This window comes from Papio anubis, chromosome 4 (assembly GCF_008728515.1).
Source record: "Papio anubis isolate 15944 chromosome 4, Panubis1.0, whole genome shotgun sequence".
In the NCBI taxonomy this organism is placed as follows: domain Eukaryota; kingdom Metazoa; phylum Chordata; class Mammalia; order Primates; family Cercopithecidae; genus Papio; species Papio anubis.
The window spans coordinates 169,613,613-169,639,139 of record NC_044979.1 but is presented as its reverse complement, the minus strand read 5'-3'; the positions used below and the strand labels follow the sequence as shown (position 1 = coordinate 169,639,139).

The 25,527-nt window shown below is 38.4% G+C and overlaps 2 protein-coding genes across 8 annotated transcripts in view; both read right to left on the bottom strand.

Moving 5' to 3' along the window:
* Positions 1 to 25,527, bottom strand: part of MRPS6 (mitochondrial ribosomal protein S6) — a 67,843-nt gene that overhangs the window by 32,522 nt on the left and 9,794 nt on the right. The window lies entirely within an intron of this gene.
* The window catches only part of SLC5A3 (solute carrier family 5 member 3), a 32,829-nt gene continuing 10,113 nt past the window's right edge, over positions 2,812 to 25,527 (bottom strand). For 3 of the 7 annotated variants that reach the window (XM_009202283.3, XM_009202277.4, XM_009202282.4), the window contains exon 2: positions 2,812 to 14,131. In XM_009202283.3, coding sequence (XP_009200547.1) covers positions 11,643 to 13,799 — 2,157 coding nt within the window. In that variant the 5' untranslated portion in view covers positions 13,800 to 14,131 and the 3' untranslated portion in view covers positions 2,812 to 11,642. Of the gene's footprint in view, positions 14,132 to 15,942; positions 19,710 to 21,141; positions 24,844 to 25,527 lie in introns of those variants that run through there. The other 4 variants (XM_009202279.4, XM_009202281.4, XM_009202278.4 and 1 more) reach the window with 4 other exon arrangements.

Here is a 25,527-nt window from a genome sequence, read left to right as displayed (position 1 = left end):
TGTCCAAGAAAAGCTTCTGTCAAAGCACCTAACTGAAACTTCAGAGCACGGAGGCTAGAGGCTAGAAAATTCCTATGGTCTTATGATTTCACATTTCGGAAGGTAGAATTCTACATTCAGCCAAACTTGTAAACAAATATGAGGTAGAATAAAGACTCTATCCATGCAAAAATTAATTCTAAGGTGTTACAGGATTCAACAAAATGAGCTGCATCAGTATCATCAGATTACTCACTGCTGGAGAAGAGAAATACAAACACCGAGGGAAGGCTAAGAAGAAACCACTGGAGTTGGTTTAGAACTGGAGGCATCTATAGATGTGCACAGTTAGCGACAGGAACATGCTCTGAGAAATGTGTCGTTAGGCAGTTTTGTTTTGTACGATCATAAAGTGTACTTCCACACACCGAGATGGTGTGCCCTACTACACACCTAAGCTATGTGGTGTAGCCTACCGTTCCTACACTACAAACCCATGCAGTTACTGCAGGGAATACCATAGGCAACTGCACAACAACGGTAAGTACTTGAGCATCTAAGCACAGAAAAGGTACAGTCAAAATATGGTATAAAAGATAAAAAATGGTACACCCATAAAGGGCACTTACCATGAATGGGCTGGCAAGACTGAAGTTGCTTTGGGTGAGTGAGTGGTTAGTGAGCGTGAAAGCTTAAGACATTACCGTCCACTTTCATATCCCTGGCAGCAGCGTTTGTTTACACCAGCACCACCACCAATAGGAGTAACACGTTATGGTACGTTACAAGGTCACTAGGCTATAGAAACTTTTCAGCTCCACTATTTTGTAGGACCACCATCATATATGTCATCCATTGTTGACTGAAACACCAGGTCTCTACTAAAAAAACGAAAAATTAGCCGGGTGTGGTGGCAGGCACCTGTAGTCCCAGTTACTCGGGAGGCGGAGGCAGGAGAATGGCATGAACCCAGGAGGCGGAGCTTGCAGTGAGCCGAGATTGTGCCACTGCACTCCCGCCTGGGCGACAGAGCCAGACTCCATCTCAAAAAATAAAAATAAAAAATAAAAAAATAAAGAATAAATAAAAATAATTAAAAAAAGACACGTGACTCTATGCGTATTTCCTAGTTCTGTACGCTGAAAGGGCCCAGAAGTCATGAGACCCCTACAGCAGTGAGTACTCCAAGCCACTCTTACTAAATGCCCAATCCCCAGACTGAGGCAAGGAAATGACACGGTGCACCCAGGACATCTTACTGCGCTGGAAAATGCAAAGCACTCAAGAATTGAGGGAAACATCACAAAGGACAAAGAAACTATAGATAAAGAAACCAGCTAAATCTGGAAACATCTAAGCAAAATAATCATGAATAATAACTCACTGAACAAAATAATCCAGGAGTTCATAGTGACAAATGAACGGGAAAAGGAGAAGCTCTTGAGTTCAGTATCCTCCCCATCAAAAAAAAGGCTAGAAAATAGCCATCATAGTAACAACTTAGGCAGGATTCCTAGATAAATGAATGCTAAAACTAGGGGTTCAAGTTTGATGAGAAATAGGTTATTTACACGGTTTTTAAGTATCCCCCCACTAATTACGTATTACCAAAGGGAAAAAATAGTAACATGGGAGAAACCTGGTGGACACCACCTTAATCAAGTATCAAAGTTACTATCAACGATAATGGGACAACACATCCAATGCTTCCTAATGTGAAGCTTTAGGGGTGTAGCATCACTTTTGTATTTCTGCCAAAAATGCATACTGTGAATCTAATCAAGAGGGAACAGATAAACCCAAACTGAAAAGGGACAGTCACAAAATGATTGGCCTGTATTACTTTAAAAATGTCAATACAGGCTGGGCATGGTGGCTCGCGCCTGTAATTCCAGCACTTTGGGAAGCCAAGGAGGGTGGGATCACCTGAGAGGTCAGGAGTTCAAGACCAGCCTGGCCAACATGGCAAAACCACATCTCTACTAAAACTACAAAAATTAGCCAGGTGTGGTGGCGAGAGCCTGTAATCCCAGCTACTCAAGAGGCTGAGGCACGAGAATTGCTCAGAGACAGAGGCTGCAGTGAGCCAAGATCACACCACTGTATTCTAGCCTGGGTGACAGAGCAAGTCACATTTCCCACCCCACCCCCACCAAAAAAAAAAGTCAGTACTGTGAAAGACAAAAGCCAGTAAGTGATCCAGATTAAAGGGGGCAAAAGACATAAAAGCTAAATGCAATGATCTGGCTTCTGAAAGGGGGGGGAAAACCTGCTATAAAGACATTACTAGACCCAGGAATATTTGAATAGTCTTTTGATTCAAAATCACTGTTTCTGTCCAGAGTTTGATAATTATGAGTGACTGTTCTTAAGAAATATACACACAAAGTACTCAGGGAGTAAAGGGGAACGATGTCTGCAAATAGAATCTCAAATGGTTCAGAAAAAATATTTATGCTTCAGAAGAATGGCAAAGCCAATGTGGCAGGCAGTATGTTAACCCCTGGTGAGCCTGGATGAAGTCAAGTCCTAAATTCCTCATTCCATTCTTAACAACTTTCCTGTAACTTGAAATTTCAAAATTAGAAGTGAAAAAATTAAGAATATTTTAACTTACTCTACGTTTTACATATAATCCTATTCTCAGTCAATACCTGTGAGTCAGTGTTTACAAAGATTTAAAATGTCAAAAATTAGTAGAGGGAAACTCACTGGAAACCATTCATGGGCGAAGGGCAAAAGAAACTGAGGTACAAACTCTTTTTCAACTCTGAGACCCAGAACACTACATTGTGGAGGTGTTCATACTGAAAATACTTAGTCACAGAAATATAAATTTTTCATTTTATTCAAAGTTGGTACAGAATTGCTAACATTTCCATAAAATAATTACTATACTTCAGTTACAGGACAAAATACCACAGAAAGGAATGTACTTTGCAAGAAATGTAGTTCATCTTAAGTTTCCAAATACTTCTGAAGGCTAATGCAGCAGCTGGCAAAATAACACACAGTACACAAGGAACAGTGTATTTTACAGAGTCAGTAATGAAAACTGACAGCTCTTTAGCAGATATGCTTTTTTTTTTCATTTTTTAAACAATAACACTTTCAAAAACACATGAAACCAAGATCATACATGTTTACAATTTTAAAAAATCAGATTGTACACAGTAGGTTAGAATAGACAAGTTAGAATTGTCATGATTTTAACAATCTTAAATCTACAATTTCAACTGTACTCCTTTTTCAATATAGAAATAACCTGCTTTATACCAAATTCTACTTTCTGTTTGCAACTAAAACACTGTACAATGAGATGGATCCAATTAGTCAAATCTTAAAATTAAAAAAGCTGTGAACAACAGAGGGTAAATTGGAAATCCACTTACAATTCAAAAAACTCACTAATAACAAAATTAATGTTCATCAACTTCATTTATAATCACATTTGGTCAACAATGTCTAACAAAAATGACACATGTACACAATACACACCCCCAGTGTACTAACTGGTCTCTTACAAAAAATCTGAACAAAACATCATAAGCAGGACACTGGGAAGAACATTTTTCAATGTAGACATCTTTTAAAAATGCATTAATACTTACATATCAAAATTACTAGATAAAAGCAGCAGCACTCTGCTGACATTTGGCTTAAAAATAAATGAATGAATGAAGCAATTTCACAGGATATTATTAGAAAAAGAATTGGTTTTCTTCTTGAAGAAGACTACTAACTTTTGCACAGCAACTATTTTTGATATCCATCTTATCAAAAAGAAAAAAAAAGCACTGAGAAGTGTAACACAGTTCATACGTGATTGCCAACATGGGTCTGGACAAAAGAAAATGGAATGTCCAAGCAGAGAATGGGTAAATCCCTGCTCTACTTCTGAACTCTGCTGGCAATCTAGAAACTGAAGCAGTAACAGTGGGGGAAAGCAAGGGAACAAATTCCATACCATCATCTGACACTAACGGAGTATGGCATTATTTAAAAAAAATAAAGCTTTTGCATTTTAATAACCCCACAGAAAAGTCCATGAGCAAAAGACTTGATCTGTTTGCCACTCAAAAGTTAGAGATCTCACAGTGAAATTAGAAAACTCTAATTATACATATTTACACTGCTAGGACTACTTTTCACCTAGGCTAATTAAAGCAGTTCTCCATGAAATTATAAATGAAAGGCATTTCTGCCAAAGAAATCTCCAGAAGCATTCTTTTGTACACTTCTAACAAACTATCTTAAATTTAAAAACATGTAAAGGTACAGAACACATAGTATGTAGGATTAACAGGTTGTAACAGCTTTGCATTATCACATGTTGCTAAGCCAAGGATGTTACTCAAACTTCTTTTTCCTGCATTTCTGGTACTCTTCTTCCCCTCATCCCCCCAGGCCTGAGGTTTGATATTCTCAAATAATGTGGTAGGCTCATACCTGGCTAGCTTTTTGCTGGCAAGAATAATCTCTCCCTCAAAGTGTTCAGGTTAACTCTTCTAAAACATCTCATATTAGTCCACACCAGATATAGTCTTCCTTATAGATATATTAGAGTTGACCAAGTCTTTCCCTAAAGAGATAATTATATAAAAGAGTAGGAACAAAGGTAGTCATTTCTCTCCCATTCTGAGAATTACATCTTTTAACACATGGGCAAAATTTAAGACAAAGACATTCATTCATTCTTGATAAACAAGCTACTCAGAGGTGAAGTGAGGAGGTGGAAAAGGGCAATGCTGAGTAGAAGAATATACATTCTCTTTTGCACACACATTAACAGATTTCATCTCATCTAGACTAGAAGAGGGTTAATGGGACAGGTGAAAGAATCCTCTCCATCCCACTGTGAAAAGCAAAGTAGCACCTCTAGCAAATCTGCTTCAGAATTAGTTTGATGCTCAGAACACTCAGATAAAATTATCCTTTATTAAAATGAAGCACAGTCAAGTATAGGAAAAAAATAAAGGTAACTTCATCTCTCACATACAAAAGTACACAAAAAAATCAAAGACGAGTAGTATTTGCCCTGTTAAAAGTATGACTTTCTGCATGTTTGGGGGGGCACTGTTGATAAGAGGTAATATTTCTTAAAAGATTTAAGTTTTTTTTACAAAAAACCCCAATGACACTACAGCTTAAAGCAGAAATGTGTCACCTGTTTCACCCACCAAAAACCTAGATATCCATCCTGTGTCTCCAGTTTCAGGTTGCAGTAAAAAGTCCTCAAACCCCATTTTAGCTAGTAACCCCCAAACATAATTTTGGCATTCTTGACATTTATATTCTCTCCCTCTATCAATGTGGTACAAACTTATTGAGATCATTCCTTTGGATCCCTTACAATTAGGACCAGTTTAGATACTGCATTGTCTTGGGCTTATCAATACTGTAGTCCTCATAGCAACTCTGAGACAAATACCTGGTGGCCTTTATGACTGGCACTTACGGGATACAGAGAATACTATTAGTCTTGTGCTTTCTATGTGTGGATACACTAATGTGTGAACACGATTTTGTGCTTTCTATGGACTTTAGCTTTCTATCATGGAATATAAACTGTTGTCACGTACCTGTTCTCAGATATACCTATCAACCTACAATGGAAAAACAACAAAATTAAGATCACAGAACATAAGTAACTTTAAATTTTTAATTATGGATATAAAAGAAACAACATTTAGGCTGCAACACAAATACAGAACTACTTGGTTTCACTGAAACTAAATAAAGGCTGCAAGTAAAGTATGTAAATATAATGCATGTGTGTGTTTTTTTTTTTACTTCCTTCACTAGTTATGACAAAATTTAAAAAGAATAACAAATACAAATTTTCTGTTAAGAACGGAAAGGTGCAAACAAGCAGAGTCAATACTGGTAACCAGAAGGCACTAATCCAAACACGTAAATTTCATAAGCTGGTTATATTATGGAATACTACATATACTGGCCTTTGCCAGTTTGAGATTTCTACAATAGCAATAAGCCTCGTTTCTATTTCCAATTATAACAACAAAAAGATGAGTTACTAGTGAACATTCCACTTACAAAAGTCTAAGCTACGTTGATAAATTGAAAACTTGTCTAGACTACTCTGTCCAAGAGCAATAAAAAGTAAACACTTTTATCCTTTTATCCAGCAGCACTAGGAAACAGGGTGAATTTACTAAGATAAATTAGGTTGGGGATAGCTACTGCCAACTTGTGCTGTTGTCAAATTCACTGTAATAAGTATTGCTCTTATTAATAGAGCTCTGAATGTAAACAACCTAGAAGTGAGGGGTAGAGCTTCAGTATCATGGGCAACAATTATGTTACAGTGCTTTTCGGTGGTACGGAGCAAAACCACTGTTCCTACACTACGAAGAATCTGAGACCGCTGTGTTTTGTCTTGATTTGCTTGCTCTTCAGCTGCTTACTTTATTCTAGCATCCTTTCTCTTCAAGCAGGCTGTGAACCCAGGTAGCCAAATTTAAGAGTCATTACATAAAGTAAGGTTATTGGTTTAAGTCAACAGCCTCAGACTATTATGGTACTGCCCAAAAAGTAAAGTGTACAAGATTAGCAATCATACAGATACACCAAACAGTTTTTGTTTATTTCTGAATGAAAGACTGTATGCCAATGGTTAGGGTTGTTGGTTACCAGATAAATTAGGTGCTTACCCCAAAACAAAAAAACTAATCCCTCTTTTTATAAAGAAGTTTAGATGGAAACAGAAACACAAATTACATCAATTCTCACAACATTCCTTTAAAGGTGAATCAGTAATTTAAAGCCTTATTCTCAGCATCGGAGAGAGAGAAGTTTAAATAAAAACATTTTAAGTAGCTGAACAGCTAAAGTATTCCAACAGAGGACAGTCTGACAAAAACATTCCATTTTAAGTGACCTTGAGAGAAGAAAAAGATTTGCAGTCCCAAGTTAACCAAGTCTAGCAATCGAAAGATTACTTTTTCACAGTCCAGCCCCATACCTTCCAGTACAAAAGGGTTCCTCTGTATGCCAACTAATCCCAAATTTTTACTTTTACTGAAAAAAAAAACATTTTTTGGCATCAAAACAAACTCCATTGTTTCTCTGCACTCTGACACCATCATTTCAAAGGGGCTCACATAAATGATCACTACTGCTCTCTCCCTAATTTTTGAAAAAGGAATTCTGAGAATAAAATAGTGCTTTTATTATTAGCCAACACAAAGTGTGAGAAAATCATTCTCGAGAATTAACATTTTAAGCTAACAGAAATTCAGTATACCTAAAGCACAATTATATTTAATGAATCATTATTTGGATCTAGAAGTCCTCAATCCTGGGGCAAAATGGCACTTTCACACATCATGCGAATATGCCTTAAAGTGAACTAAGCTGACAAATCAAAATTTGAATTTGCTAAGTGCTGAAAAGACTAGGTGTAGAACTGACACAGTAATGTGAAGGAAGACAAAGAGAAAGACCAGTCTCTCTGAATGGTAAGTGGGCATATACACATATAGAAATATATTCCATTTGTAAAGAAGTCTGCTCAGGCTATTATCAACAATGAAATGCCTTCAACAACCTAGCACCTGGCTAATGCAAAATCTTACAAATATTGAAGCCTCAAAGCATTTTTCTACTAAATTATCTCTACTGTATTAACAAACTTTGTACTTTATAATGCTCAAACATCAAATCAGGGTTTAACAAGCTGAATCTTATTTATTAGTGCCCTAATTTATATGGGGAGGAGTTTAAAGTAGCTGAGAATCAAGGTGCTTCAAGCTCTAGAATCCAATGAAAATGATTCTACATATGCAGATTTTAAACTAATATTTGTTGTCTTTTACCAACGGGCTAATGTCTGTGTCACCCAGGTACTTATCTCACTTAATCATTTTTCTGATTTCTTAGGAAAATTTTGTCCTGGCAGTCTCTGTGGTCACATAATTTAACAGGAATGGTGTTGTGTACATCTCTCTACTCAAACCTAGGAAATAGTGAGGTGTCACCACCAGCGACCCATGTGATCCCCTTCCAGTCATCATGCCTCTAATGAAAATGAGCCAGGGGAATCAACATAACGTAACCCTGTAAGCTTTAACACTGCCAAGCAGGAACAGGGAAGACCTAACCTTTGAGTAGCAAATAACTGAGTAGCCAGTAAGCCACTGTATTTGGTGGTAAAGAATGAAAATAACCCATAGGCTACACCAAATGATATTCAAAGTCAGAGGGGAAGATCCATATGCCCACTATAGAGAAATAAGCCATGGACTGCGAATACAGACACACTCAATTGGCCCTCACAAGACTGAACCCCTTGCTTAGCCTCAGGTTACAGAAGTGCATAACAACTCCCTCAACTCAGTTCTTAAAATGTGAAGTTTCAGAGTGATAGGTCCCAGCTAATTTCTTGAGGTACCATCCCTAAAAGCTACGGCTACATGACCCTGGCCAGCCTCTTTGTGCCAAAGACAATAGATCCTTTGAGCCAAGTGAAAAGGAAGCCCTAGGAGATAAGATCTATTGAATTTAGGCCAAAGGACACAGCACCACTGCTATTGCTTGATGCTTCTCTTATCTGAAGACAAAGCATAATTACCCCCGGGAAAGAATAGCTGGTGAAGAAGAAAGTGGCTCAAGTGTTTACTCTCTGGGGGTGGCAGAACAGAATATTCTTAAAGATTACCAGGGAAATTAGAGGTCCCACAAAATACGCAATAATCATCCTGCATACCAATGTAATACGCCCTTCTCATCAGATCTTGGGACGAAAATTGCCTGAGAAGACAAAAGTCTAAGAACTGGGGATACCATTAACACCTGGTAAGACATTTATTTTTCTCTACCTTCCAAGACCAGTGTCCTCACCTCATTTTGACTTTTAGCTATTCTAGTCAATATCAATCTTCAATTCTGAATCTTAGCTTGAGCTAATATAAAAATATACACATGTTAATGTCTAAAGACCAATGTCATCATTTAGGACCCATTTAATCAGTGTAAAGTATGAACACTTTGCTAGCTTAAGACAGTCCATGTATCATTCCAGGAACAATCATTCTAATGAAATATAGACTGGAGACTGGTCCCTGCATGAAGTTGCAATCAGCAATTCACAAACTTACTGGAGCACATTATCTATTACTGGGAAGCAATAAGAAAGACAAGCTTCAGGGACTTTAGTCTAAATAAAGTGATGTTTATACTGGCAAGAATGAACAACTCTAATGAATATGCTAATAGTCATTCCTTATTTACAGACTTTAGTACTCTAAACTTGACCTACTGCTATATACACACAGACACAAGATGATGTACCTTATGTATCTTACTAAGAGCAGAAAGAAGGTAGAGGGACTCTAATTCTCCAAACTATTAGGACTCAATGTTAAATAAAGGGAGGAAAAAAAAATCACAAACACCTCCTATTCATTTACGCTGGATATGGAAGAGACAGAAAGGCTGCCCAGCCAATATGTCAATTATCACCGAATTAAAAAGCAGTGTCGTTCAAAGAAAATTTTAGTTCTTACAACTTAATGTTAATTTGAAAAATCCAGGATCTTATTACTTTCCCAAACACTGTAAGGTTGTCCCAAAGGAAGAACAGTTCCTTTGAGAAAACAGGACAAAACATTGACAAACCATTTGTCCAGACACATCTAAACAAACCATAAGACCAGATTTGGAGACCTGGTTTCTGTTCTTCCCAAATAAGACTTCATAACCTTGAACATGTCGCAGCCTCAACCTCCAAACAAGAAAAGGATGATCTCTATTTGGCCCCCAAATTATAAACCTCAAGAATAAAACTGACAAAAAAATTCTACAAGGCACTCTAGCAGTCTAAGCTCTTCAGATATACATGCTATTCATACATAAATTATTTTTTCATTTACAGACTCAGTCCATCAGAAAGCCTCCTGATCATGGGAAGACACTATGCTACCTGATGATCTCTAAAATTAACTTTGGACTAATCAAGTCCATCATAATGAAACTAGTTTATAGACTACAAAAAAATTAAAAACAAGACTGAGTTCAAAATCTACAAAAGTATTTATGAAAGTAATTTCCCTAAATACAAGTCTAGTAAAATCATGCAATCTAAAAAGTATCAGAGATTAAAGAAAGTCAAAGAAAGTACATACATAATTTGCTTCCTTCATCTTTCATGGAGGACAAAGGACAGTGTTGAGCACACAAAGACACAGAAGTACATAATCTGCAGAGCTTTTCTCTAACATCTTTTGTACCCTGTACCCACCCACTAGCTGCAAGTGGGTGCCAAGCCATGTCAAGTTAGAGTCCTATAATTACACAGTCCTGTAATACCCTCCACAAGACACACTACTAACCCCAAAAGTTCTTGTTTGGCACCTCTCAAACATGCTATCCATCCTACGGAAAGACTATATTGACAACCTAACAACAGCAAAGTACGCACTGAGTTTTCTGTTACTGATGGCCAGCTTGCATTGAAATATCCTCATGCTCTAAGTCACTATAACAAAAACACAGAGGTTGTGTACAGATGGCAAGTCTTTTGAGGAAAAGAAAAATCAGGGAAAAACTCGGCAAGGATGCAATAAGATATGAGAATTAAATTTTCCCTCTAAAAATTCAACCTTGATATATCATGATCTAATCAAGTAGAGCAATCCAGCACACAAAGGCAGCGTCAATTTTTCTTTAGGTTTCCGGACATATCTTCCAACTAGATCCACTTAGGAAGGCATTTGGCTAATAATTTTTCCAAATAACAAGAACAAAGCTAGAAAATTAGCAGAATATATGAGTAATCATCTGATTAGCGTAAGTTAATTAAACACTGCTTAGGGGCTGGTCCTTTCCAAACTGTATGAACAACCTTAATATGATCAATAAATATGGGGATCATCAGCAACATTTACTTCATTTTCTCCCCCATAATCAATTAACAATACAATCATGACATGTAACTTTACAGGCAGACTTGTTGGTCATTTCAGTATGGTTCACTTAAACTTGAAAGTAGAAAGAAAAAAAAAGGAACTGGAACAAAGTTTTTCCCTAACATTCCATACTGGTGGTACAAAAATACCTACAGGAAAACATTCTTTCTTTTGGCAATCAGAATCCGTAGGCTCATGCTAACAAAATGAACCTGGCAAACAAACTTGTCCTGAAACAAGTATCACACAAACACATTCGATTTTCAGTACATAACTAATTGTACAATGTCTAAGAAATAAGTTTTTCTTAATGGTAGGAGGGCTTACAGAGACAGAAAAAAAATTTAGAAATGAGCAAATCTTCTACTTCAGGGTAAGAAGGTCTGCCAAGACTTGGCAGTGCAGACAGTATACCTTAATTCATGGTAACGTAACATATATTCTGCTCTAAGTGCTCTGTGAGAATAATTGGTCTCTCCTTACTTTGGTATACAAAATTTAAAACCACATTTGCACAATTCAGTCTGTTAGGTTTTGCTTCACTTAAGTTGAAGATTTACTTTCATCCATCTCCGGGAAAATAAAGTCTTGTAAATAGATGATTTTCTGCTAAGTAAAATTTGGCTAAAACCTACAGCGTAAACAATGCCTGAGAGATGCAACAGTTACATAACTTTTTTTCCCCAAAGACCAGTCAGTATTGTCTTAAGTTAGTGTCTCACCATATCCTTAAGTTCATAAGGAGAAATAAACAAACATGAAAATTCCAAGCGAACACACAGCAAAAAGTCCAATATTTAGTATTATTTTAACTTGCCGAGTCTCTTCTAGCATCTGTAAACAAACAGCCTCCTCCTCCATCAGGTCTCTGAGACTCCTCTTGCTGAGGCTCTTACTTTTGAAGCCACAAAACCAGTCTATGAACTTCCAGTACCGACCTCCATCCTCCGTTTCTTTTTTTCTCTCTTTCTCACCCATAAGAGCTGCTTGCCCATTGGAGTAAGCGTCAACTGGTGTTTCTGCCTCTGAATGACCTAAAGATGCCACTGGGTTGCCCTCCTCTCTGCAGGTTACCAACAGATTAACATCTTCAGGCTGAAGGCCCTTAATGCTGTCTTCAGATTTCCCGTTGGGAATGATGTGGTTGATAGTCTCATTATTCTCACTGCATCTCAGAATGCTCTTTTCTTGCATTTTGTATGGTTCCTCTTTCGGGGAGCAGCTCTCCTTCACCACCAGGTTCTTCTTAGACCAAAAGGTGGTGGTACGAATCTGTTCCTTTGTGGGAGGTGGCGTGAGAAGGCTCACAATTACAGTAATGAGTCCCGTGACCCAAAACAATCCTGTGGCCACATACATATAATGGATGTCTTTGATGAAGCCTGGCCTGTTATCAGGTTGGTCACATTCTGGGGCACGGTAGGCAAAGGCCAGTATCAAACGGACTGCTCCAAGAACAAAGCCAGCCATTCCACCATAGAAAGCCCCTTGTTCATTGCAGCGCTTCCAGAAAATTGCCAGCAGGAACAAGGCTGCTACTGGGGGTGTCAGGTAATCTGCTACCTCCTGAATATAAAGGTACATCTGGCCTCCTTGCATCTCCACGATGATTGGCACCCATGCTATGCTGATCACCACCATAAATGCCACAAATATCCTCCCCACAATCATTAACTCCCGGGAGCTCGCGCTCTTGCGGATAAGTTTGTACACATCAAGGGTGAATATGGTACTGGCACTGTTAAAGATAGAGTCCAAGTCACTCATCAGTGCTGCAATCATCACTGCCATCATTAAGCCCCGAAGGCCCACAGGGACCAGCTTCATCACCAGGCGTGGGTAAGCAATATTGGAGCAACCAGCTCTGCTTCCACACACTAGCATGCAGTGCTCTGGGTTGATGCAAGCTATGTCATCAGTAAACAGTATCCTGGAAATCATTCCTGGGACAACTATGATAAACATTGGCAGGAGCTTTAAGAAGCCAGCCATAAGAGTAGAGCCTTTGGCATGAGCAATGTTTTTGGCTGCAAGGACCCTCTGCACGATGACTTGGTCAGCACACCAGTACCATACTGAGGCTGGGGTCTGCCCAAGAATGAATCCAGGCCAAGGAACATCTTCATCTGTTGGATTCCGCAGCATTTTCAGGGCTTCTTTCTTAGGGTAGACATTACAAGAATTTGTGTTGGAAAGGTTGTATGTCAATAAGATGGAAGTGACATCGGGTGAGGCCAACATGTACCTTCTCTTAACTTCCTCAAACCCTCCAATCTCCATTATGCTAATAATCATAAGTGTAAGTGCCCCAATGATCATGAGCAGAGCCTGTAGAGTGTCTGTGTAGATCACTGCAACAAGGCCTCCGGTGACAGTCAGCAAAGCAGTCATGCCAATAAGCAGGATGACAGACACATAAAGATTCCAACCCAAAGACTCCTGGATAAAGAGGGCACCCGAATACAGATCCACTGAGAGCTTGGTGAAAATATAGAGAATCAGAGACAAGGCTGCAAAATAGACCTGAATCCTATGGCCACCAAATCGCTTGGACAAGTATTCAGGCATGGTATATACCCCTGACCGGATGTAAATTGGGATGAAAACCCATCCCAGAAGTTGTAAAAGCAGTAAGGCATTGAATTCCCATGCGCCCACTGCAAATCCACTTGCAGCTCCAGATCCTGCCAGCCCAATGAAGTGCTCACTCCCAATATTGCTCACAAACAGAGAGGCACCAATTGCTACCCAGGTCATAGAGCGCCCCGCCAAGAAGTATCCACTCACGGTGCTTCTATTAGATTTCCACATGGCAAAAAAACCAATGCACATGACCAGGATAAAATACAGGGCCACTATGGCAATGTCTGCTGTGTCCAGTACAGCTCTCATTCTGGTAACTTGTGAATAATAGCGTCCAATGACAGAAGTGTCCAACTTTATTTATTTTTAGTAACCCCAGCCAAGTCTGTAAACCATACGTGAACTGGACTACACAGAGCAACACAGCAGGTCAAAGTCTTTGTCCTTTGGTTTGCTGTCTTGATGGTGGTGGTTGTGATAAACTTTGAAGAAGACAGTTTAAATTTTCCGCTTCTTAATTGGGATTGAGAACTTAGCTCGTACTCTTAATCCACTCTCCACAAGACCATCAGCATTTACTCAGGTGCTGGAGGAGAAATTCTGAGTTGCAGCTAAGTCTAGTGAAGCCTACTGTACCAACCCTGCAAGGCAGCAAAGACAAAAGACAAAGATTGAATTAGAGGAGGGTCTTACCACGTGATGAGGAAACTTTCAGTCTAGCAAACATGGCGCAACAAGACATTCTTTATTAAAAAAAAAAAAATTTTAAATACACTTCAGTTCCACAGGAAAGAGCAATCTATATGATCACAGCTGATACTTATGTCAGTGAGAATATTAATCATTTTGAACTAAGGACAAAAATTAATCAACTTCATAACTAAGTGGCCTAACTTCAGCAGCTAACTGCCTACCACAGCATTGCCCTCTCTTGTCTTACTGTGGTAGTCTCAGATTGGAACAGGTACTAAGATCTTAAAGCACCCTAAAGGGAAGAAAACACTAATTAATAATAAGAGCACAAAAATGAAATCTTAAAATACTATGAATCCTAAGAGAGTATGGGGCTAACTTTATGGCCAGTTAGGGTCCTGGATGGAACCTGGTGGTGTTTACTAGATGTTATCATCTACCCTCAGAAAATTTAAATATAGAAAACCAAGTACTGCCCAGTCTCTGGAAATGTATTGTTACAAAGCTTCTTAAACTCCAGTAAATGGATATAGTAGTCATACAGTAACCTAGAACTTGTGAGACGTCCCCTGCCCTAATGGGAAACAAGATATTCCACACAAAACTAGAAATATCCAACTTACAAAACAACTCAAAAATTGTATTATTTCTGCTAGTTAGAAGACGCTGCAAGAAAATAAAAAGAAAACTTTAAAAGAGGTAATTTCCTTCTCTTCCTTTTCATCAGGCAATATTTCCAAAAGAACCTCTGAGAGGATAATAGCACTGACTAAAGGTGATTTTATTGAGTATTTTTTCCTTTTAATGCTTTTTGTTGAAGGGTATAGGGAAGCAGAGAAAAGAGGGAAGAGGAGAAAAGTTTTCTGAAGACTAAAAAATGATTTATTATTATCTCCGCCAAACCTCAACAAAACAGACATTTGTTGACCATTAGATAAATCTTCAGTAGGACCATCAGGAATTTCTCAGTTCTGGATTAAGATAATCACTCTGCAAAACAGACATTTAAATTTACCTAAAATTAAACGTATTAATTTGATGTCTTTTCTCCTGAAAAAGAGACAAATACTGAATTTTCAAAGTTAATTGTAATTGTAGCTGACAGATCAATACGAAAACACATTTTTATTCAACCTAATGCCTTCCACACATTAACTTCTAAGTGATTTCTCCTTTTGCAGTAAAGCAACCTCAGAGCAAAATGTTTTTCCATGCTTTTTCTGATGAATCTAGGCATTTTCCTTTTAAGTCCTATAAATGATACTAAAGCTCCCTGTTCTCAAAACTGTTCACAGCAGACCACAGTATTAGAAACTTTACAACACACTTCTCACTGACAAAAGGAGCTAAACATAATGCCTAGAGACCACTGCCCTACAAAATTAGGTTCTTAGGTCTAATGCAGAAAAAGCTGCCTGGATAGAAATGTCTCAATCCCACCTGCATGCCTTTTTAAAGCATTAAGCACTACAATAATTATGCTATGAAAAGTGATTTAAATGCTTTCTAAGTGTCAATGGCTGGCATAAATAAGATTGCCAGAGAAAAGCAGAAAAAAAAAAAAAAATCTTGAAAGTTGAGATTTGTATCACTTCATACCTGCGAAATCCTGAAGATGATCATATTTCCATGACCACCTTTCCCACCCCCAAAAGTTTTCAAGTTTTTAAACAAAGGCTTTGACATTATGTAGGAGGAATCATGTAAATTTTAAGTAAAATCTAATCAGATGACTAGCAAACATTATTTAAAAGGGTACCTTTAAATGTTTCTGCGTAAGGGAAGCTTGTCAATTACAATGAAAACTGCTGTGTCAATTACAAGGAAAACTGCTGTTGGCAGTTATGAAATCCTGCCTCCAGGGCTCTCTGCTACCCAATAGCCATCCACGTCATCCTCAGGCCACTTGTTTCAATTTTCAGAAGGCTACCTGGCTAATCAGGTATCACTCTTCCCAATGGCAGTAGCAACCATGCTTTCCAAAGAAGGGAAAGAAAAACATTGGGTATTTGTGGTTTTAACTGGGGGGGAAATAGGGTGGGTTATGCGTCATAGTAGCTGCTGCAGCTTATTTGTTCAGAGAACAAAGTGCTCAAAAAGAAAACAAGCACTTCCTCAATCACTGGGAAGCACTGTTACTATCAGTAACATTGTTTTTCACTGTCAAATCTGATTTATGCAAGGTAGATATAGAAGCTATATTCTGCTGTCTGATGAATGCTCAAACTGCATGAAGTTCTCATGCTAGCCCTAACTCCTAACTTCTCTAGTAAAGTTGCTCTGCCCACAGGAGAGGTAGCAGAGAATAGCCTGACACTAGCTCAAGGCTGAATTCTCAACTCTCGGCCTAGGCTTCCTCAGATCCTTCAAAGCCACTGCAGACAGTTCCCTTCTCACTGGATACCGTACCAGTCTGTGGGTAGGTTTCTAGATTTTTCCAACTTAAAATACATGCAGAGACCAGCACCTGGTAAAGACTGGAAAAGGAAAAACAAAACCAAAAACAGGTCAATTTAGTTTGTAGGAATATATAAAATACTATAATGCAATACAGCTATATTTTACACTCTAGTCATAGTCACAGCCTTGAATTTCAGTCTTTCAAGAGATAAACTGTACATTCCTTAAAAATGGTTCTGAATATACAGTATGTTACATATATATATGTTTTTCTTCCTTTTAAAGAAAAAATACAATGAGCACTGTCCAGGGTTCCCTTATTTTTACAAGAATATACATGGAAGAATCTTCAGCTAACATGAGTCTTTTTAACTTGTATTTTTATATTTATATATGCCTATTGTCACAGTTCACCATTCAGGCAAACCTCTCAAGTAAAAATTATAAGACAATAAAATAGGTACAGTTATGAAAAGCTTGTAAGTGGGTTCCTTGGTAGTCCATTTTTTTTCTTAAAAAGCTTCTGTAATGGGACTATACTTGTAGAATGCAAAAAGAAACAGTCCCCTAGTGGTGATGAGCAGATTGAGCCAAACATTGAACACACAGGTGCTTTGAAACAGAGCAGATTCCCCTTCTTCCCAAAAGAGAAGGCAGCCTTCTCAGAAAGTAGTATTTTATTGTTTTGCAAAGAATTAGAATGCAGTTTTAGTTCTATTCCATGTATCTGGATAAATTAAATTGCAACTGAAGAATTAATCCAAATAGAGAAGTGTAAATGTAAATATTTGCTGCATTTGACCAAATAGACCAAATAGAGACAAAAAGGTAAGACCAAATTTAAATAACTACTTCTTCAGGTGATATAACCACATTGACCAAAATGTAATTAGTTATCATGACCAGATCTCTCCTGTACTATCTGGGTGACCATATCATTTATTTTCCAAACCAGAAAATTATTCTGGAACTATCTGTAAACTGCAGGATATATGGGCACACTATCAAAAAAATAATAAATAATAAAAACTAATAAAATTTAAAATCACCTGCCATAAAAACCAAAAAAGGAACAAGAAAAATTATCTCCTATACTCAGTCAGGGCTTCAAGTCATAATAAGTTCAATGACACAGGCAGGCCTGCAAAGAGTAGAATGCAATAATCTTAAATGTGACCAAACAACCACCTCTTTAGCTTTGGAGTCAATTTACAAACCACACACTCAAGGTACAATCTGAGACGTCTAGCCCAGGACTCTGTCAATGGTAAGCGTGGTAAGTCCTGCTCATCCTCTGATCCAAACGAAAAATATTCACTTAGCTAATAATTCAGGGTTATAGAACACACAGACACCTCTGAAAACCTAATTACCTGAATTACAATCACTTTTGTGTAACCTACCAAAAACAAAAAACATGGGCATACCCAAGCTTGTTTTCTCCCCACCCCAACAGACAAGACAGATTTCATGATTCTGTAAGAAGGGAGGTGGGTGTAGGTACCACATCTATGTAGGTGGCATGGTACAGAAGAAAACAGCACAGCTTTTAAGGGGTGGGATCCATGCTCCGTCACTTCCTAACTGTAGGATCTCAGGCAACAACTTCATCCCTATGAGCCTCAACTGTCTAGCTTTTAAAATGAAACCAACTTGCTCCTTATGATTTATAAGGAATAAGTAACATAGAAAGCTAGTATTGCCCAGTGCAATGGGGAGGGTGGCTCAGTAAATGTCAGTTTACTCCCTACAACCTGAATATACTAGAAGTAATATTAGTTCCTTTCAAATTAAACTGTCAACTATGTGCAAGGCATATTAGGATCTTCCCAAGTTATTTATATATAGAAGAACTAGATAAAATAATGCATTAAAGACGCAGCTCTCTCTAACATTTTAGACTCCCAACTGTCTCATCAACTATTAGCTCCTACTTAAATCACTTCAAGTAAAACACAAAAAGAAAAAATTTATATAAAATTCTTAAGACTTTTCATACAAGCTTTCACTTTTGTCACCTTGACTCAAGGTCTAGGAAAGCAAATTCCAGCTGTGGAAGAGACTACCAATGCTTGGTGCAAAGTGTATGTGTACTCACACAGGACTGTCCTCAACCCTTGCTTACTTTAAAAATGTGGAGCTAGGGTATTGTAGCGGTTCATCAGTAACACAGAGCAAAACAGGTTTTCCTAATACAACTGGCCTGAACTCCAGCCAGTTTTAAATTGTAAGTGGAGCTAAAGACAACACTACAGATTAAGTATCCATAATCCAAAAATCAAAAATCTGAAATGCTCCTCCCAAATCCAAAACTTTTTGAGCACTGACAAGATGCTCAAAGGAAACGCTCACTGGAGCATTTGGGGTTTGGGATGTTCAGATTTGGGATGCTCAGCCACCAAGTAATATGCAATATCCCACAATCCAAACACTTCTGGTCCCAAGCATTTAAGATAAGGGATATTCAACCTGTACCGTAATGCTTTAACCGTACCTAAAATATAAAGAATTGCCCTTAAATCTTTTTGACAAAACATTTCTATTAAACTTGCACCCTCAAGTTTTTAAAAGTTAATAATTATACAAAGCTCTGACTGGACTCAAATGGTGCTGAAGCTGTATTCTGATGCGTGAAGTTGAGGCAGAGTAGAGAGGGACTGCGGCCCTCCTCCCAACCCTCTACCACCAGAACAGCTCTACTTTTATCAGTTTCTCCCGGGACAGGGGTGGGGAGAATGGATAATTTCCCAAGTAAACCATTTCCTCAAATAAAATCTTACTCACCTAGAAAAGTTCATAAACCACCAGATTTACTTCATCCATACACACTCCGCCCAAGATATATTCATTTTAACCCGATTCTACCAACAAGTTTGGCTCATCATGAATTTTTTTAAAGAAATCTCAGAGAAATAAGACCTTATAGATATGACAGTCAATGAGGGAAGAACAACTATGAAACTACTACTGGTTTTAACTTTTATGTGAAAGATACTAGATCACATATAGGAGCCAATTCCCAACAACCCATTTTCTTAAAGATAAATGAAAACATGAAATAACAGGCCAGGCATGGTGACTCGCGCCTGTAATCCCAGCACTTTGGGAGGCCAAGGTGGGTGAATCACTTGAGGCCAGGAGTTCGAGACCTGCCTGGCCAACATGGCAAAACCCCATCTCTACAAAAAACACAAAAATCAGCCAGGTGTGGTAGCACGTGCCTGTAATCCCAGCTACTCAGGAGGCTGTGGCGAGAGGATCGCTTGAACCCAGAGAGGCGGAGGTTGCAGTGAGCCGAGATCACGCCTCTGTGCTCCAGCCTGGGCGACAGAGCGAATCTGTCTCAAAAAGAAAAGAAAATATGAAATAACAGAGCAGTAATGCCTATTACTATGTAATCTCGACCAAAACATTTGTGTAACTCAGTGAGAATTCAAGAAGCTCAACACTATCTGCTTGTAAAAGACTGTTTATCAAAGATAAGTGAACTATAAATAATGGAAATTAAAAAAAAAAAAACTTACACTAACCTAAGTCCTAACACCATCTAGGTACTATGTCTAGTTTTATGTGCATTGCTTTAATCCTTTTAACAATCATGAGATAAGTACAATTATTATGACCATTTTACAGATGAGAAAACTGAAGCCATGAGGTAGTATATCTCACTCCAGGCCACAGTTGTTTGTGTTAAAGCCAGGATGTGCACTCCCATCTGTATGTCTAAATAGCTTTTGCCCTTAATCACTATGCAATACTACCTTCAATGAAAAGGACATTACTGACAGGAAGAAACATTAACGATATTGATAAAAGATCATGCATGTTTAAAAAGTTGTGCTTGAAAATACCCAAGATGGGTATATAACAACTGTTAACAAAGTAAGACTGCAAACAGCACGTAAGATAAAAACCAGTTGAAATCTTTGTGTGATCATATGAATGGATGTGTATGGAGAAAACAAAGAGATTAAAAACAAAAAGAAGTCCCAGGCATAGGCTTCAGATACAGCAAAGCCCGGATGAGTCAGCTGTAAGACCAGACCCATCTATGTTCTCACCATCCAAGTTCAAGGCTTTTTGCCTTCATTCTTTTTATCAGTGTTAGTCATTCCACCAGAGGGGGAAAAATAGTAAGTCTTAAGGCGTATTCTATACTTGACCCAGTCATCACAGGCCATAGGATTCTATCTTAGCCAATCTTTATCTATCAACTCCCAAAACTTTAAAACATTAAGCTGAAAGAATTAGCTGTACAATCTACAGATGCGAGGGTTCTCACAGTAAAATCTATGGACAACTGCTCTTAACGGATGAAGTGTTGTAGCTGCCTGTTGTTCAGGGTTATGAATAATTTGCTTTTGCCCAAAAACACCTGTTCTACTCTCAATCCTCCCCATATCAGAATAGCAACTTCATCCTCACTACTGCTGAGTCCAAAAATTTTAGTCATCCTTGACTGCTCACTTTCTCCCTCAACCCACATGCAATCAATCCATCAGCAAAGCCTGTTGGCTCTACTTAAGATACATCCAGAATCAAAGACAACTACTAGCACCTTGGTTCAAATCACCAATCCATCTCACCCAGATCACTGTCCTGGCCTCTTGTCTCCATGCTTCTGCCCTTGGCCCACTACAGGGCACAAGCACAGCAAGCAGTCAACCCTTTCATCACAATGGACCAAACTAGCCTCTGGGACTGGCTATTTCCTATGCAGGCAACACTTTGTAACCCCAGATTTCCACAAGACTTGTCTCCTCTTCTTTTACGTCTTTGCACAAACTAACTTCCCTGACCATCTTAATGCCTCCTCTCCAACTTTGTATTTATCCACAGTACTCCACACCTAACATGCTATAAAACTTAAACGTTTCTTCTGTCTCCTCACTATCATGTATGTAAACTCCATGAGGATAGAATTTTCTGTGTTGTTCCCTGATGTGTCCTAGTGTCCAGAACACCATCTTACATATTACAGGTGCTCAAATGTTTGTTAAATAAACAAATCAAATATTAACAACTAAGTTCTTCACCATCAAGACTGCTAAACTTCCAATATCCTATATTACCGTAGACAGTGAGCTTTTTAAGCGACAAGAGATGCAGATTAAAGAGGCCTAAAGGGAAAAAGATTCTCCTCCCTCCCCCACCAGTGATCTGCAATCTCAAATAGCTCTAGTTGAGGGTATGTGGAACGACAAGGCAAACCGGACTAGGCAAACACGTTCACTCAGATAAAAATCTAAGTGGACCATGACATAGTAAAAACCTGTATCTAGAGCCACCATCTCCCTCAACCTACCGCCTGCCACCAGACTGGTCCACTTCCCTTCACTGTGCTAACTCCACTGTGTAATGTGTTTCGAGTTTTACTGCTGCAATTGTCAACATCCACCTCCTAGTGTGCAGTGATATGTGCAGACCTTTCCTGTGCGTGTCTGTCTGGCAATTGTTTCCACACAGCTGAAAGAGCAGGTCAGTGCCGGCAAGCAACAATTCCCTTCAGCTCACCCAACAGAAACCCAAGCACCCTGATATGAACTCATGAAGAACTCCCTCTTCCACCTCTCCATTACAGTTGGGTTCAGTTCCCACAAAACTAAAGAAGTTATCTTAGTAACTAGCATTTACCAAACACCATGTGCCAACCACTATTTTCACACTACATGTTTGAGCTCATCTAATCCTCACAAAAACCCCAAGAGGCAGACATGATGATTCCCAATTTACAAATGAGAAAACTGAGGACATCTGAGAGGATCACTAAGGGAGTTCATGAACATCCTTTCTGAAATAAAGATGAAGAATGCATCCTTTTACAACACTTTTCAGGAAGACATACACACACACTAAACCTACAAATAAACACAAGTCAGATAAAATTCAGCTAACTGATGCAAAAGGACTAATGTAATGAGAAAAATCACCACCGGTAAGCCCTGAAGTAATGCACCCAGGCTATGAGTACAGGGATGCTACAACCTTCAGGAGAAAGGCTGCTGGGAGACTTCAAAATGGATGGATGAGGCTGATAATATCTGTACCCACACCAAGAATTAATCTTTTCTCTAAAATGCAAACATGTGTCCCTCTTGATGTGATCTATCCCTCCCAAGACCACTTAAGTGCTCTTACAAAACAAAACAAAAGCTGAATCTAATCAAATTTCTACCTATGGGTCTAGAGAAATTACCTGGAATAGAAGAATGTATATATAAACAGCATAAGTGACCAGCCAAATCCAGAAAGGTAAAGAGTGGGGGAAGCTGTTACAGAGTAAGAGACTTAAGGTCATCAAGTAAACATAACTTGTGGACCTTGTTTAGATTCAGAGTCAACCAAAACTGCAGAGAGACACTTTAGACAATTCAGGGAATTTGAACACGAACATTAGGTGTTAAGGAATTGTAGTTAGGTGTGATAAAGGCACTACAGTTGTTTAAAAGTCCTTATTTCTTACATACTAATTACTTACAGGTGAAATGATATACCTAGGTTTGCTTTAAAGTACTCCTGTAATAACTGATTCAGTCACCAACAGATGCTAAAACCAATGGAAGATTGTTGGAGAACAAAATATTCAGTCTCAAGTTTGTTACTCCATAGATCACTTAATACAAAAGGGAAATAGGGTACATTTACAATGGCGCATTCTGGTGAATGTCATCTAACCAAATGACTGCTTAACAAAGTGGTATGCCTCCCGATGTGATGCACTGACATCTCTATAGAATATTCATTCATGTCAACAATGTCTAATTTAACTCTAATCATGAAAACCAACTACAGTCAACTCCAAAGTGAGGGATTCTGCAAAACAGTAGGCCTGGACTCCAAAACTCCTCAAAGTGCCACTGTTATTAATGACAAAGGCTTTGGAACTGTTCAAGGAGACTAAACAAGTACATACATGATCCTTGATTGAATACTGAATTAAAACACTAAAAACTATTACTGGAAAAATGGCATAAATTTCAGTATGAATTGAATCTTTGGTGGTAGTATCATATCAATGTCAATTTCAAATGTGATGGCTATGTTGTGGTTAGGAAGAAGGCCCTTATTCCTAAGAAAGGTATGTCAAGATGTCTGCAACTCTCAAAATAATGCAGATTAAAAAAAGATAAATAACGCATATTCTAACAATTAGTGATCTATGCAAAAATCATACAAGTGTTAAATGAACTGTTCTTACAGTTTCAAATTTTTTTAGTCATGTTAGCCAAGGGAAATTAATGGAAAAAAATTTTAAGATAAAGAAAATAGAGGTGAGGAGACTGAAAATTAACAGTTGAAGCTGAGCAATGGGTACAATACAAAGTTTCATTAAACTACTGTATTTACCGTTACGTATGTCCAAGTCTGTGTTTTAATTCTTCGGTTTTTCCATTTGTAAAATGGAAATCACTCTACCTAACCTTAAGATGGCTAAGAATTCGAGAGAATTGTATATATGTATGTGTGTATAATATCCATATATGTGTGTACATATATCTTAAATACATACACACACCTACATAACCCCTGCACCCCTACTTCAATCAACTGCTAAGGTTAGGTATTATTATCAACTCATCCAGCCTCCCTCAAAGGCTAGCAACTTTAAGGTTTATAGAGGTAAAACATCCTAACAGGTCAACTTTGTGTTTTTTTCTGTTCTCCGCCTACTTGGTTCCAATTTTATGTTTCTAGAAAAAAACTGTTTCTAGAAGGAAATAGTTTCTACTCATCTTTCCATGTGAGTAAGGCAGAAAACCTAAGCACAAGCATCTTCCTGGTAGACCAGATTATAATTCTCCAGGCCAAGTTATAAACAGAAGATTCAGAAATTGGGGTATTTCCTCTGAAAGATACTTTTTAGATGGAAAACTTTAAAACCTTCTAATTTTCTCTAACATTTGGAGACTATAACACTCAAGAAGTAAGAAGTAAGACCACAAATAGGGTAACTTTAACAGTATTTGGATGGACTGGTAGAAATTATGCCCTGAATTAAACCTAAGAAATAAAAACAGAAACATGGTATTCTAGATTATAAAGGCAGCTGGATTTTCCTCTTATATTGCAAACATAGGGCAAGTAAAGGGATATAAAAATCCAGGGAAATAGGGTCACAACTGTTTTCTTTGGATGCCAGTTGATAGGAAATCTTGAAATTATCAATAGTTGGCCAGGTGCAGTGGCTCACGCCTGTAATCCCAGCACTTTGGGAGGCCGAGGCGGGCGGATCACAAGGTCAGGAGATCGAGACCACAGTGAAACCCCGTCTCTACTAAAAATACAAAAAATTAGCCGGGCGCGGTTGCAGGCGCCTGTAGTCCCAGCTACTCGGGAGGCTGAGGCAGGAGAATGGCGGGAACCCAGGAGGCGGAGCTTGCAGTGAGCCGAGATCACGCCACTGCCCTCCAGCCAGGGGGACAGAGCGAGACTCCATCGCAAAAAAAAAAAAAAAGAAATTATCAGTAGTTTCCAATGAGTCCATCCTAATCAGATAAAATACTTAAGAAAATGACATTAGGAAAAATGTTTTCTTCAATCTTCTTACATACACAAAATTTGCAAAAACTCCTGGCCCTTACTTAGTCCACACATGAGAATGGCATTCCCACGAGACCAATAATGCTACCAAAGTCTGCAAGACAGACTCCCTAATGGAAACTTGGTGTCTTAAAGCTTCAAGATACTATACTTCATGCAACTGTTTTCTCATATGACTATTAACAAAACAGAAGGCAAGCAGTACACCAACAGAAGAAAGGCAATTAAAACAACCCATGACTGGGTCATTTGCTTACTTAACAGTGTCAAGCAGTTAAAAAACAAAACCACACACTTCAGTGCCATACACCTTTCCTACAACATGCCTGACAGAGCCTACTCTCAAATTTAGCTTTTCAACTGAGCAACAGAAATTCACCTTAAATCTGAATCAAAACCAGAC